A 14,568-nucleotide genomic window follows, 5' to 3' on the forward strand; every position below is an offset into this window, starting at 1 on the left:
TTGATTGGCCAGCAAACTCGCCTGACCTAAACCCCATAGAGAATCTATGGGGTATTGTCAAGAGGAAGATGAGAGACACCAGACCCAACAATGCAGACGAGCTGAAGGCCGCTATCAAAACAACCTGGGCTTCCATAACACCTCAGCAGTGCCACAGGCTGATCGCCTCCATGCCACGCCGCATTGATGCAGTAATTCATGCAAAAGGAGCCCCGACCAAGTATTGTGTGCATATACTGTATATACTTTTCAGTAGGCCTACATTTCGGTATTAAAAAATCATTTTTGAAATTAGGCTTATATAATAGTCTAGTTTTCTGAGACACTAAATTTTGGGTTTTCATTAACTGTTACCCATAATCATCAACATTAAAAGAAAAAGATCACTCTGTGTAATGAATCTATATCATATATGGGTTTCACTTTTTGAATTGAATTACTGAAATTTAACTTTTTGGTGATATTCTAATTAATTGAAAAGGACTAGTATGTTTGTTGAAAATCTAGTGAAATATAAAACGCACTATAAAGAATTTTTATTTTTATTTTGTAGCGTTTTCTGGCATTTTGGTGCGTATTTTGGGTCAGTGGCCTGTTTGTTTGTTGTTTTTTTTTTCAAAACTAAGGAGTCTCTAGGTTTTGCATTTTTCTGACTTCTCCCCATAGGCTAAAACGCCATAAAAAACAGCATGTTACTAAAGTAATAGAAAAATGGCCACCAAAAACGCAATTAAAAACGCTTGAAATTCATGGTGTTTTTTAATAAGCAAAAGAAAAAAATGCAGATCTAAAAGTGTGTGTGAAGGAGGCCTAAGAATTTTTTTTAGCTCTATGGCCAATTGGAGAATCGGTCTCCCGATCTGAGTCCCTCTGCACACGACCGTGCCCTCGATCAGTCAGTGATTAAGGGCACGGCCGGTCGTGGACAGCCACTCGCATTTGCAGGCAGTGCTCCCATATACGGAGCACGGTCCATAAAAAGCAAAAAATAGGACATGTCCTATCTTTTTGTGAAGCCTTTCTATGGCATGGACACCTTCCTGTAAATATACGGGAAGGTGTCCGTCGGCGACAGAAATTAATGGGTTCGTAATTACCGTGTGCACAGCGCCTTAGTGTCAGTTTTGTTTTTTTAATTGTCTGTCACTGATCAAGATAGACTGATGCTGAGTACTCATGGTGCGGAGTGATTTCAACTTGACTACAGTAAAAAGCACTTTCATTGTTAATCGCTGCACGGTTAAGCAGCTAAACGCCAGTTTACCACGCGGCCATTAGTAAGAAGTGCTTTTCCCTGTAGTCTGTCTGAAAACTGCGCCAGATCTACGTTTGGGAGTCATTTAGTCTGAGTCGTATCTGCACCTTGGCCGAACGCAGCCTGAAGCGCTTACTTGGTAGCAATATGGGACGGTTAAAGGGCTCTTCCTGAAGTGGTTTATGACCTATAAATAGGGCAGATAATGTACTGACTGGTATAGCCTTTTCAAAAATAACTTCATACCTTTTTTACCCTTTCACCTATGACAGCACCCCTGGAGAGACATTCGCTGGACAGGAAGCCCGATGATCTAATAAAGGACACACCTCTCCACATACCCGTCAGGTTTCCCGTCCTCCGGGTGGGATTGTCCTGTTGTAAAAGCACTTCTCCCTGGATTACAGACCCCCTAGTAGGTTCTTACCTTCTCTCCCTAGTGGTGCTTTGGATGGTATAAGTCTCCTCTGGGTGGAGCAACCTTAAGCCTGGGGTAGGTACTCCCTCTCCCAGTCCATCACTTCCCTCCTTGGAGGTGGTTCAGATCCCACGGCGTGGGACCTTCCTCTGGAGGGAGAGCGGTTCTCCCTGGGCCATACTCAGCTCCCTTGAGAGCTGGTACGCATTCTTGCGAAACTTCAGGATGCGGCGGCGCGTCACTTCCGGCAGGTGACGTTCCCACGTCCCTGGAAGTGGTGCTTCTGGCGGCCTTAACGGAGAGGAGGGGCTTCATGGCGTCCGAAGCCGAGGGCCTCCCCAGCCAGTCCAAGGCCTGAACAAACGGAGCCACGGTCTCCAGCATCTCCCTCCTCAATGGAAACGACAGGTGAAGCAGCAGGACGCACTGACCGATCGGATGCCACAAGATCCTCAAGTCCGGTACTTCAACAGGTGCCAAGACTTATATAGGGTAAGAAAAAGAACCCCCCCCCCCCCCTTTAAAAAGAAGAATCAACCATCCACTTCTAGTCGGATGAATTCATCTGGTTCTTCTGCTGAAGAGGATTTTCAGTTCGAAGGAGAGCTGAGCTCTTCAGATAGTACCTCTGATGAGGAAAACCTTGTTCCTAGCAGACATATCAATCCGCTCCTTAAAACTGTAAGAGCAACAATGAATATTGAGGACCCAGAAGTACCCCGTTCTGTACAGGACATTATGTTCGCAGGCTTAGGGCCCAAAAAGCAGAGAACCTTTCCCCTCAATAAGAACATAACGAGTCTCGCCAAGAGGGAATGGAAAAACCCAGATAGAAAGTTTGGTATTCCTAAGTTCCTTAAAAGGAAATATCCATTTGATGAAGAGGTCTGCAGAGATTGGGATAATTCCCCTAGACTTGATGCCACAGTGGCCAAAAATATCTAGGAAGAGTGCTCTTCTTATTGTGGATCTACCGTAGGTTCCTTATGCGATCCCATGGATAGGAAGGCAGATTATTACCTCAAAAGGGCCTGGTAAGCTTCTTCAGGGGCTTTTAAGCCAGGCATTCCAGCCACTTGTGTAGCTAGGTCTCTTAAAATATGGCTAGCACAATTCGAGCTTCACATTAGAGACAAGACTCCTAGGGATCAAATACTCTCATCCCTTCCAGTATTGTCTAAGGCAGCAGATTTTCTGGCCAACGCTTCGGTAGATTCTGTGCGCTCCTCTGCTCGATCAGCTGCCCTCTCAAACTCCACTAGAAGGGCTATCTGGCTAAAATCCTGGAAGGGGGACACTGGTTCAAATGGGAAATTATGTGCGATTCCCTGCTCTGGAGATTTTCTATTTGGGCCCCCTCTAGATGACCTATTAGAGAAAGCGTCTGATAGAAAATAGGGGTTCCCTACACAAGGAAAGCCAATGGATTCCATTCGTCCCAAAAGGTTTAATAAAAAACCTATTCCCGGGGGACAGGAATTCATGGCCTCGAAGTTCCCTAAGAAGAACAAGGGCTTCCTTTTCAGCCCTCAAAACGACCCCAAGAACAGACCACCAACAATGACGCCAGAAATTGGGTAAAAATCTCGGCAAACCAATGAATCCTAGGAATTTTAAAAACGGTATTTTCTAGAGTTCATATCCATTCCTCCAGACAGATTCTTTCCTACAAAGACACCAAAGAATTTAGAAAAACAAAAAGCCCTACAGTCAGAAATTCTATCACTTATGTTGATTCAGGTCCCAAGTACAGAAACAGGCAAAGGCTTTTATTCCCCTCTTTTTCTTGTGAAGAAACCGGAAGGGAAATACGGGGTCATGATAAATTTTTAAAAAACTAAATTCATACTTGACCTACAAAAAATTGCATGGAGAGCCTTTCCTCAACCATAAATCTCCTCTCCGAGGACTGTGTGATGGCATCACTAAATCTGAAGGATGCATTTTATCCTGTACTAATATGGTACAGGCCTCACCAGAAATATCGAAGGGTAGCAGCGACCCTCAGCAGAACCTTGTTTCACTTCCAGTACAGAGTCCTCCCCTTTGGCATTTCACAAGCCCCAAGGGTTTTTACAAAATGAATAGCAGAAATGACGTCCTACATCAGGACGAGAGACATCCTCCTGATTCCCTACCTAGACGATTTCCTAATAGTGGCGGACACAACTCAGACCCTGATTCAGCAGATAGAGGTAATTCGTTCTATCCTGTTGAACCTGGGATGGAACATAAATCTAAAAAAAATCAAACTTGATTCCCCTCAAACAGATGTGCCTTTCTAGGGACTCTTCTAGATTCCTCCAAGCAGATGTCTTTCCTTCCAGAAGGGAAGATCAATCCTCTGATAGACAGGGTCTCAGAGCTATATTTAAAGAGGCTCTGTCACCAGATTCTCAAATCCCTATCTCCTATTACATGTGATCGGCGCTGCAATGTAGAGAACAGTAACGTTTTTTTTTTTGTTTTTTTTTTTAAAAACGTTCATTTTTGGCCAAGTTATGAGCTATTTTATATATATGCAAATGAGCTTTGAAATGGACAACTGGGCGTGTTTTTTTTCGTATGTCCAACTGGGCGTGTATTGTGTTTTTAACTGGGCGTGTTTACTTGTATGACGCTGACCAGTCAGCGTCATACACTCCTCTCCATTCATTTACACAGCACATAGTGTTCTTACTAGAACGATGTGCAGCCACATACACAAGTGTCCTGATAATGAATACACATTACCTCCAGCCTGGACGTCCTGTGTACTCAGAATCCTGACACTTCTGAATCTTTTCTGTGAGATTTCCAGCAAGGGAAACGAAATCTCGTTTACCTCGTAATCTCGCGAGATTACGCGTGGCTTGCTGGAATCTCACAGAAAAGAGTCAGAAGTGTCAGGATTCTGAGTACACATGACGTCCAGGCTGGATTTCATGTGTATTCATTATCAGGACACTTGTGTATGTGGCTGCACATCGTTCTAGTAAGAACACTGTGCTGTGTAAATGAATGGAGAGGAGTGTATGACGCTGACTGGTCACTGATTGGTCAGCGTCATACACGTAAACACGCCCAGTTAAAAACACAATACACGCCCAGTTGTCCATTTCAAAGCTCATTTGCATATATATAAAATAGCTCATAACTTGGCCAAAAATGAACGTTTTTAAAAAAAACAAAACGTTACGGTTATCTACATTGCAGCGCCGATCACATGCAATATGAGATAGGGATTTGAAAATCTGGTGACAGAGCCTCTTTAAACGATACGACATCTTTCAGGAAAGCTATGTCAGTTTTGGGCCTCATGACGTCGTGCAACCCAGCAGTATTGTGGGCTCATTGCAGGTCAAGGGCTCTACAAGTGGACGTTCTAAATCAGTGGGACAAGAGCAGTCTCTCCCTAGATCAATCCCTCCACATTTCATCTGCAGCCATGCTTTTTCTCAGATGGTGGTTGAACAGGGAGAACCTCAGGTGGGGCATTCCATGGGTAACAACACCTACTCTCAACATAACAACGGATGCAAGTCCCTGGGCTTGGGGATCTCATTTAGTACGACTCCTCTTTTTTCTTCAGGGTCAGTGGGACCGTCAGGCTGCACAAAGGTCTTCCAACTTCAGGGAGCTGGCAGCGGTTTTTCAAATGATGAAGAACTGTATACCAGCAATTTCAGGTCAGAATGGGAAGATATATTCGGACAACACAACGACAGTGGCTTATATAAATCATCAGGGAGGGATGAGATCATTTCCACTGATGAATTTATCTTCCCAAATATTTTCTCTGGCAGAGCGCCACCTCTCAGCTGTCCACCTAAAGAGAAAGGACAACCAGGTAGCGGACTTCCTAAGCCGGAAGAGGTTAAGTCAGTCAGACTGGTCTCTGAATACAGAAATATTTCAGAAGATTGTTTTCAAATGGGGGGTTCCCTCAATAGACCTGCTTACATCCAGAGAGAACAGAAAGGTCAAAAGATTCTTCTCCCTGGATCCCACAGACTACCCAACAGCGATAGATGCGTTTTCCCAGTGTTGGAGTCAGGAGAAGGGTTATGCCTTTCCCATTTTTTTTTTCGCGACACCCGTTCTTTAAGAGTTCAATTTTCCACATTAAGTTCCTTTTTTGATTTCAGATTGGCGGAACACCACTGGGTCAGGAGATTCTGACAGCCTCTTCTAGGCTAAAACCCTAGATTAGGTCCTCGGCTCCTCCATGGGACTTAAATATTGTTCTCCAGGCTATGACAAATTCACAGTTCGAACCACTAGACTCCATAACCCTAAAGATGCTGACACTCAAAATTAAATTTTTGTTAGCCCCAGCACGTAGAGTAAGTGAGATACAGGCACTCTCTGCCTTTCCTCCATATGCCCTACTATTAGAAGATAGTCATCTTGAAAACTTTACTATTCTCCCCTCCTTTTGTGATTCCCCTAAAAATCCAAGGGAACAGCAGTTTAACTGCCTGGATGTAAGGAGATGCCTGGTCCAGTATCTAAATATCATTAAGGATTTAAGAACCTCGGAAAACTGGAGCTCTCCTCACACCTTCCCTAAGCATTACCGATTACAACTGCATACAACCTCTGACTTGGTCTTTGGTAGAAAGGTGCTACAAGCTGTGGTCCCACCCTAAATATTGATTTCCGTTGTACATCTCCAGGGGTGCGGTCATAGGTGAAAGGGTAAAAGTTTGATTACTTACCGGTAATCGGTTTTTCATGAACCTATGACAGCACCCCTCTGTTACCCTCTTATTCTTGTAGCATATATAATTCTCATAATTAGGAAAAATTCTCAACCGGAATCCAGTGGGATTTCTTGTAAATATTATATATATTTGGAGGTGTGAGGAAATTCCACCTGGGTGGCACATATAAAAAATAGACTAGGTGTGTGGAGAGTTGTCCTTTTTTTTTTTTTTTATGTCATCAGGCCTCCTGTCCAGCGAATGGGATGTCTCTCCAGGGGTGCTGTCATAGGTTCATGAAACACTGGTTACCGGTAAGTAATCAATCTTCTTTTTTTTTTTTTTTTTTTTTTTTAAACATTTATTGATATTGGTAAGTGTCATAACTGGCTGAAATTCCACAGTTCTGGATGTGTTCATTTTATTGTGCTTCTACTTTTGTTTTCAGTAGGCACGATTTAATAACCTTTCCAACACATTTTATGTCCATTTTTAATTTTTCATTTATATAAAGCACCATTTTACGTTGATCATAAATAAATGGGTTTAGTTTTTGAAGTGCTGTGTTTTCATGTTAAACTTCTTCTAGGCAAAGATGGCTGATGGCCATGAAAAACGCATTCCCTCCCTGCTTATCCAATGTTTTGCCTGTCCATGCTGTTTTCTACTCTTTTATCAAAGAGATGAATGTCTGAAACACATGTCTGCAAGCAATCACTTCAAGCGAACTATTATTTTCAAAGGTATGTTCTAGGCATGTCCTGCAATGTGAGGATAGTACAGTGACTACTATTTTGCTGAAAGGGTGACGTTTAGTGGCAGTGGCTTCTGGGACACCTTTCTTGTATAAAACGTGGGAATTTTGTGAGTGATTTGCAGTTTGGCTGTTTATCACATAGACTGTTTATTAGATTAACGTAAGCTGTGTGAAAAGTTAGTGTCCATTTAAGGCCAAAACTGTCTGCGTTCTTAAAGGGGTTGTACCAGAATCGACAATTAACTATCCACAAGACAAGTGATAATTTTCTGATCGCTAAGGGCCCCAATGATCGAGAGAACGGGTTCCTGAACCCCCGTTCCTCTTCACTGCAACCTTTGCAGCTTGAATGGTGCGGTGGTTAAACATGCGCCCGCCTATGCATTAACTGTCTATGGATTTGGTGGAAACATCCAAGCACAGCGTAATCTGTTGGGCCCTCCAGCGATCAGACAATTGTAACCTATCCTGTGGATAGGTAGTTAATGTTGATTCTGGTACAACCCCTTTAAGGGGTTTAAACCACGGTTTCACCAGTTAAAAGGAAAATCAAAGTTGTGATTGACCAGCAAGATGTGTACAAGGGACTTGCCTGCTGATCTACAAGACAGCATGATAGTCAGCCATAAGAGAATAGTATGATCAGAAGTGTAGCTAGGTTCTCCTGCACCCGGGGCAAAGATTCAGATTGGCGCCCCTCCCAACTAATTTCCCGACATTTCCTTCCCCCTCGCCATGGTTGCTTTCTCTCTCTACCAATCAATGAGGTGTAATTTTTATTTACTCTTTTAATGCAACTGGAGCATAAAACCGTTTGTACATTTTACAAGCAATATAGTTATATAAGTTCCCATAACAATAAATTGAAAGAAATTAAATGAAACAGGTCACACACACAGCCCCCCTTGTAAATGGTGCCACACAGCCCCCCCTTTGTAGAAAGAAATCAAAAAATACTTACCTAGCCCAGTTCCCTGCTCAGAGACCACTACGTAGGCTGGCATGATCCAGTGATATCATCAAGCCAGCGTCTTATAGGCTGCATGCCTAATATGGCTTGCAGCCTATTGATGGCGGAGCAGGGAGCTGCTCTGCCATAGTATTCAATTGTATCTGCGTCCTGAGGAGGCTGATACAATTGAATGTGGCAGTTGCCACCGGGCCTGAGGGGGGGGGGTCTGTGCAGCGATCAGCTAGCTAAGCGCTGCGGCTGCCTGGCATACAGGGCGCCTATCGGCAGCTATCACTGTCTGGATACGGCTGCTCTGCGGCGCCCCTCTTCCCTATACTGTAGTTGCGTCCAGGGCACATGCCGCGCCCGCCCCCCTAGCTATGCACCTGAGTATTATATGTATATGTATGTATATGTGTGTGTGTGTGTGTGTGTGTGTGTGTGTGTGTATATATATATATATATATATATATATATATATATGCACACACGCGGTGAACACTGCACTCTAACGAACCATATCTTAAGCCATGGAACAGATTAACGGCACCAGGACTATGCCGTTAATATATGTATGTATATATTATCCAATACTAAAGGTTAAACGTGGTTTATCCAGTCAAATATCGGAATGATGCAACGCTTCTGTCCCACCTTGGAAACTTTCTTAAGAATAGTGATACAATATAACAAGTGATATATAAAGCATGTGTATCATTTGCATAGTTAACAATCCTCAAAATTTATACATACAAATATAGCAAGAATTATAAATCCTTAAACAGAGAAAAGCGTTAATTGTCCCCTTACGTGTAGGGGCAATGTTGTTTTTTTTTTTTTTTTTAAAAGGTTTTCTTTATTATTTTTTTCTCAAAATACAAATGTACAGAAGCGCAACGATTACGCGCAAAAACATACATAGCATACTGACCAACCACACTAGTAGGCAATCACAATCATCATAGATAAAAATACAGTTACAATGCAAAAGCCAGCATGAAAACTTAACGGATCACAGGTGCATATAAGTGTATTGCGAAGAAAGCAGGATCTACATTTGACCGTCGTTATTGCCAAGACATACAAAACAGACAACCAGTCACACTTCACTCACACCTGTCTATCAGACAGCAGTGTCAGAAATCTCCATCCATCTGGCCCATATCTTCCTGAATTTGTCAGGACACCCTCTGCTAATGTATAACTTCTGATATAATGGTATATACTTATTTATCAATTGCAACCAATGTTCTATACTTGGACACACCGTGGCCTTCCATTCCATAATTATAACCTTCCGCGCACAGAACAAAACAAATCGGAAAAAGATTTTGTCATAATAGCCTTGTACTAACTCATTCATAATGCCCAAAAGGCACACCTGAGGGGAGAGAACCCGGGGAAACTCAAAGTTATCATGCAGAAACTCTACAACCCTTGACCAGAATAGTGAAATCCTAGGGCAGGACCAGACACAGTGGAGGTACGTGCCAACATCCGACTGACACCTAAAACAGCTGTCTGACCCAGAGGCCCCAATTCTCTTAAGTCTAACTGGAGTATAGAAAATTCTGTGTAGAAACCGCGATTGTATTAAAAAGTCTCGAGCACTAACTACGGAATCCAAGAAGGAAAGCTCCACCTCCCTCCACTCCTCCTCCAACAAATCAGGGATATCTCTCTTCCACCCCAGGTACGCCCTATCAAAGGGGCGTTTTACAGAGGACAGCAACAGGGCATACGTCTGAGTAAGGGTCTTAGGAAGGTCTGGGGTGCCGAGCAGGTCCTCCAATCCGGAAAACCCCAAAGCTGGCGTCACAGATCCAAACTGAGCCGAGCAGGCATGTCTCAACTGGAGATAATGATAAAAAACCTTCCTCGAGATCCCAAACCTCTCCTCTAGTTCAGAAAAGGAGACAAACCCACTGTCCACAGAGTATATTTGGCCTAAAAATCGAACCCCCACCCCAGCCCACATCATCGCTCCCGGCAGGGACACCAGGTGAGGCAGCCATGGATTGTTCCATAACGGAGTCCTAGGGGAAACAGAAGAATTCGTAGTATCTTTTAGTAAGAGTTGTGCCTTCTTCCAGGCATTCACAATAGTTTTTAACGGTAAGGGCTCCCGACACGAAGTTTTAAACCTATATAAGAGGTTGGTAAGACTCATAGGAAGTCATGAGTGCTCCAGCCAGCGCCGTGGCCGCATTACTTAAGTCGATGTCAATCCACCAGTGAGCCAGTACCAGCTGCGAAGCCAAATAATATAAGTAAAGGTTGGGCGCCGCCATCCCCCCCACACTCCTTGGGGCCTGCAGAAGGCTGAGACTAAACCGGGACGTGCCGCCTTGCCAGTAAAACCCACGTAGAATCCCATCCAAGTGGCAAAAAAATTGTTTGGGCAAAATAACCGGACAAATATGTAGGAGGTAAAGAAATTTAGGCAGATATATCATTTTAAAAAGGTTTATCCTACCATATAATGAGAGGGGGAGGTTCCTCCAAGAGTTTAGCTGCTTTTCAGTAGAGGCCACTAAGGGACAAAGATTAAGTTCACGAAAGCGTAACAAATTAAGGGAGATCCGCACCCCAAGATACGTAAATTGAGACACGACCTGCAACGGGACAGGGAGCTCCTGCCGGGAGCGATACTCTGCACATAGAGGAAACGTAACCGACTTAGACCAATTAACCGACAACCCCGAGAACGCCCCAAAAGTGTCAATCAGCTGCAAGAGTGAAGACAACGAAGGACCATCATCCGTCAGATACACCAAAGTATCATCTGCATACAGGGATATTTTCTCAACTAGTGAACCTCGAGGGATACCAATAATGGAAGAGGAACGCCTAACTGCCAGCGCCAGAGGCTCAATCGCAAGAGCGAACAACAAAGGGGAGAGTGGACAACCCTGGCGCGTACCTCGACCTAGAGAGAAGGGCTTAGAGATATCAAGATTTGTTCTCACCCTAGCAACAGGCTGCTCATATAACAGACGGACCAGAGCAAGAAATCTGGGACCAAAATTTAGACTGGAAAGCAGTATCCAGAGATACCTCGATTCAACCGAATCAAAGGCTTTATATGTATCTAGAGAGAGAACAAACCCAGGGGATGTATCGTATTGTGCAGCATCAATATTAAGAAACAACCTGTGTACGTTAATATCCGTACCCTTCCCAGGCATAAAGCCTGTTTGGTCAGGATGAATGAGGGATAATATAACTTTATTTAATCTGGTAGCTAATATCTTGGCAAGTATCTTTGCATCTGAGTTAATCAGCGATATGGGCCGATAGGAATCTGGAAGAGTCGGATCCTTCACAGGCTTCAACAGCACCACAATTAGGGCCTCTCTCATAGATGCCGGCAGAACCCCCATCTCCAGAGCAGCAGAAAAGACTTCCTTAAACCTGGGCACCACAACCTCACAGCTATCCTTATACCAATCAGCCCCCAGGCCATCAAGTCCGGGGGTCTTACCAGATGGCAACAACTGAATCGCATCAGTGATATCGTCCTCTGTAAGCGGGCTGTCTAGTTCCTTTGCCTGTGCATCAGTCAAGCGCCATAGGGGAAGGTCATCTAAAAAGCGTTCTATATCCTCCGGAGGCCCACTACATCTGGAGCTATATAACTCAGCATAAAAATCACCAAACACTTTATTCAAATCTTTAGGGGCAGTACAGAGAGTACCCTCTGAAGAAAGAATAGATGGAACAGAGGCAAACGGGCGTTCCGACCTAGCCAAGTACGCAAGAAGCTTGCCATTTTTGTCACCAAACTCAAACACCCTTGCCTCTGTATGCAGCACCTGCTTTTTAGTTTGTTCGACCTGTATATGGTTTAGTTCCCTCTTAACCCCAGCCCACCGACTCTTCGTACCTGGACAAGGATTTGCAATATAGTCTCTCTCAGCTCTCTGACTCTCTTCTATCAGCGACTTCTCCTTCTCTCTGGACACTGCTCTACACCTTGCAACCCCTGCCATAAACGCACCCCTAAGAGTGGCTTTATATGCATCCCACACTAACAAAGGGTCTGGAAATGAGGAATTATGATCCCAATATGAGTCATGAGAGGCCGCCACCTCTGATCGAACCTCAGGAGAGGACAGCCAGGCCGGATGCAGTCTCCATATTTTGGAGTCAGCTGGGGGACCAACCGTAAATGACAAAATGAGAGCTGAGTGATCTGAGATGCCTTGTGGAGTGATATCTGTAGCCGTTACTGCGGGCAAAAGGTCCTGTAACACCAGAGCGAGGTCAATTCTAGAAAAGGTTTTATGGGCAGAGGAGTAATAGGAGCATTTTTTTTTCTAGCGGGTATTTCCAGCGCCACACCTGTCAGATGAAGCATTGAGGACCAGGAGTTGAGGTGAACAGAGGACTGATCCGGACCCCCAGTACGATCCATAGATATGTCAGGGACTGCATTGAAGTCACCCATACACAACACTGGGCCAGCAGGGAACTCTGAGAGTTTCTGGGCTATCAAGTCCAATAGTGTGGGATTAAGGGGCGGGGGAACATACACATTTACTAAGGTAAAACAGGACCCGGGTGATGAACAGTGTATAATGACATAGCGCCCAAAATGGTCACATGCTACCTTCAACACCTCCAGGCGCACACTCTTGGCTATCAGAACAGACACCCCCCCTAGAATATGAGGAATGATATCCTCTAGCTATCCAGGCCCGTTTAAGGGCCAGAATTTTTTGTCCAGTTAAATGCGTCTCTTGTAAGCATATAACATGAGGCGAGTGTTTTTTCAGGAAGTTGAACACAAGAGACCGTTTAAATTTTGAGTTAAGCCCACGGACGTTCCAGCTCAAGACCTTAATTACAGCCATGGTACGCCTGAAGAGCAGAAAACAGCAGGAGACCCATAGCTAGTATATGATGGGAATGGAGAGGAGAAGAATACATACACATTCACACACACACACACTCATGACACACCACATATAACACATAACCGTACATTGAAATACAGTAAAACAAACCCCAACCGTCCCTGTCAAGCACCCGACTTCTAGTGCAGACCTGTACCCACTAACTGAACTACAACTGAGAACAGTGGTCCCTGACTAAGCTAACAGCTACAACAGCAGCACAGCCCTGAGACCTGACCCCACTAAGAGGGGAAAAGGAGCAAAAGAAATAAAAATTAAACAGTGAAAGACAAGTGACAAAATGGTTAAGCAGTATATCAGTCATATCACATCATCTCTCCTAAGTAACAGTGTAAGTACAGCAGGTAATCAGCAACCAAATCAGTGCAGTAAATACTTTTCAACAAGAGAGAGAGAGAAAATTCAACAAATTAAACATCAGGGGATCGCAGCATTCAGGGGGGGGGGGGAGTTCACTCCTGGGGCTCGGGGAGCGGCAGCCACCCAGTCCAAGGCTTCATTGGGGGAAAGGAAAAATCTTGCAGTCGGCCCATCAACCACCCGCAGTTTAGCAGGGTATAACATCGCATACTTGTACCCCTTTTCTTGGAGCTTCTTCCTGACCTCTGTAAAACGCACCCGCTGCTTCCTGATCGCGACCGAAAAATCAGGATAAATGGAGATCCGCTGAGAGCCATGTAAGATAGAGCCTTTACGTCTTGCCGCCTGAAGAATAGCATCTATATCCCTGAAATGCAGCAGTCGCGCCAGCATAGGCCGAGGGGGGCCTCCTGGCGGCCCGGGCCTAGCAGGGACCCGATGAGCCCGTTCAATTGTGAAGAATGCTGAAAACAGTGTCATCAAAGGTTTCCTTCAGCCACTTTTCCAGGAAAGAAACAGCATCTGTACCCTCTGACTTTTCTGGCAGCCCGACTATGCGGATGTTGTTCCGGCGTGATCTGTTCTCAAAATCATCAGCCCGTTCGACCGAGATCTCCACCTGTCTCCTCAAATCAGCGATCTGAGCTGGAATAGGGTGTAGAATATCCTCCACCTCCGATATCCTGCGCTCTGCCTCTGCAGTACGTTCCCGCACTTTTTGCACATGCCTCAGGATAACAAAGTCCTGACGAAGTTCATCAACCTTAGTAACCAACAAGGATTGACAGGAGGTAATTGCAGACATTAACTCAGCAAATTTCGTATCCACATGAGAGGAAGAAACAGGCAGGTCCTGTAGTGAAATTGGTCTTGGAGGACTCAGCGAGCCCTCAAACAGGGATAAAGATGGGTCTGGAGAAGCAGGGGGGTGTTCAGGCCTAGCAAATTGCTCCAGCCTCTTTACTGCATTAGCCTTGATTTAGGCCAGGGCCGAGCCAGAGGCTCCATCCTCCATCTCATCTAGGGATTCACATCTGATGGGGGAATATAACTGCCCTGCGTGGACCTCGTTTTCCCCTTCTTTCCAGCCTTACTGCCTCCCATGATGCAAATGGAGGGATGTAGGATATGTAGGAACTGGCAGGGTGTCCGATACACCAAACGGAGCAAGTCCACAAGCTAAGGGTGCGAGGTATCCCGGGAACCCAGTACCAGGCCCAAT

The 14,568-nt window shown here is 44.7% G+C and overlaps 1 protein-coding gene across 5 annotated transcripts in view; it reads left to right on the forward strand.

Annotated features, from left to right (window-relative positions):
* ZNF451 (zinc finger protein 451) overlaps positions 1–14,568 on the forward strand; it is an 84,834-nt gene that overhangs the window by 31,380 nt on the left and 38,886 nt on the right. For all 5 annotated transcript variants that reach the window (XR_012883159.1, XM_075861980.1, XM_075861978.1 and 2 more), the window contains exon 8: positions 6,948–7,101. Coding sequence is in view for 4 of the 5 variants with exons in the window: in XM_075861980.1 (XP_075718095.1) it covers positions 6,948–7,101 (154 nt within the window). In the remaining variant the exon portion in view is untranslated. The remainder of the gene's footprint in view (positions 1–6,947; positions 7,102–14,568) is intronic.

Source organism: Rhinoderma darwinii, chromosome 4 (assembly GCF_050947455.1).
Source record: "Rhinoderma darwinii isolate aRhiDar2 chromosome 4, aRhiDar2.hap1, whole genome shotgun sequence".
Taxonomy (NCBI): domain Eukaryota; kingdom Metazoa; phylum Chordata; class Amphibia; order Anura; family Rhinodermatidae; genus Rhinoderma; species Rhinoderma darwinii.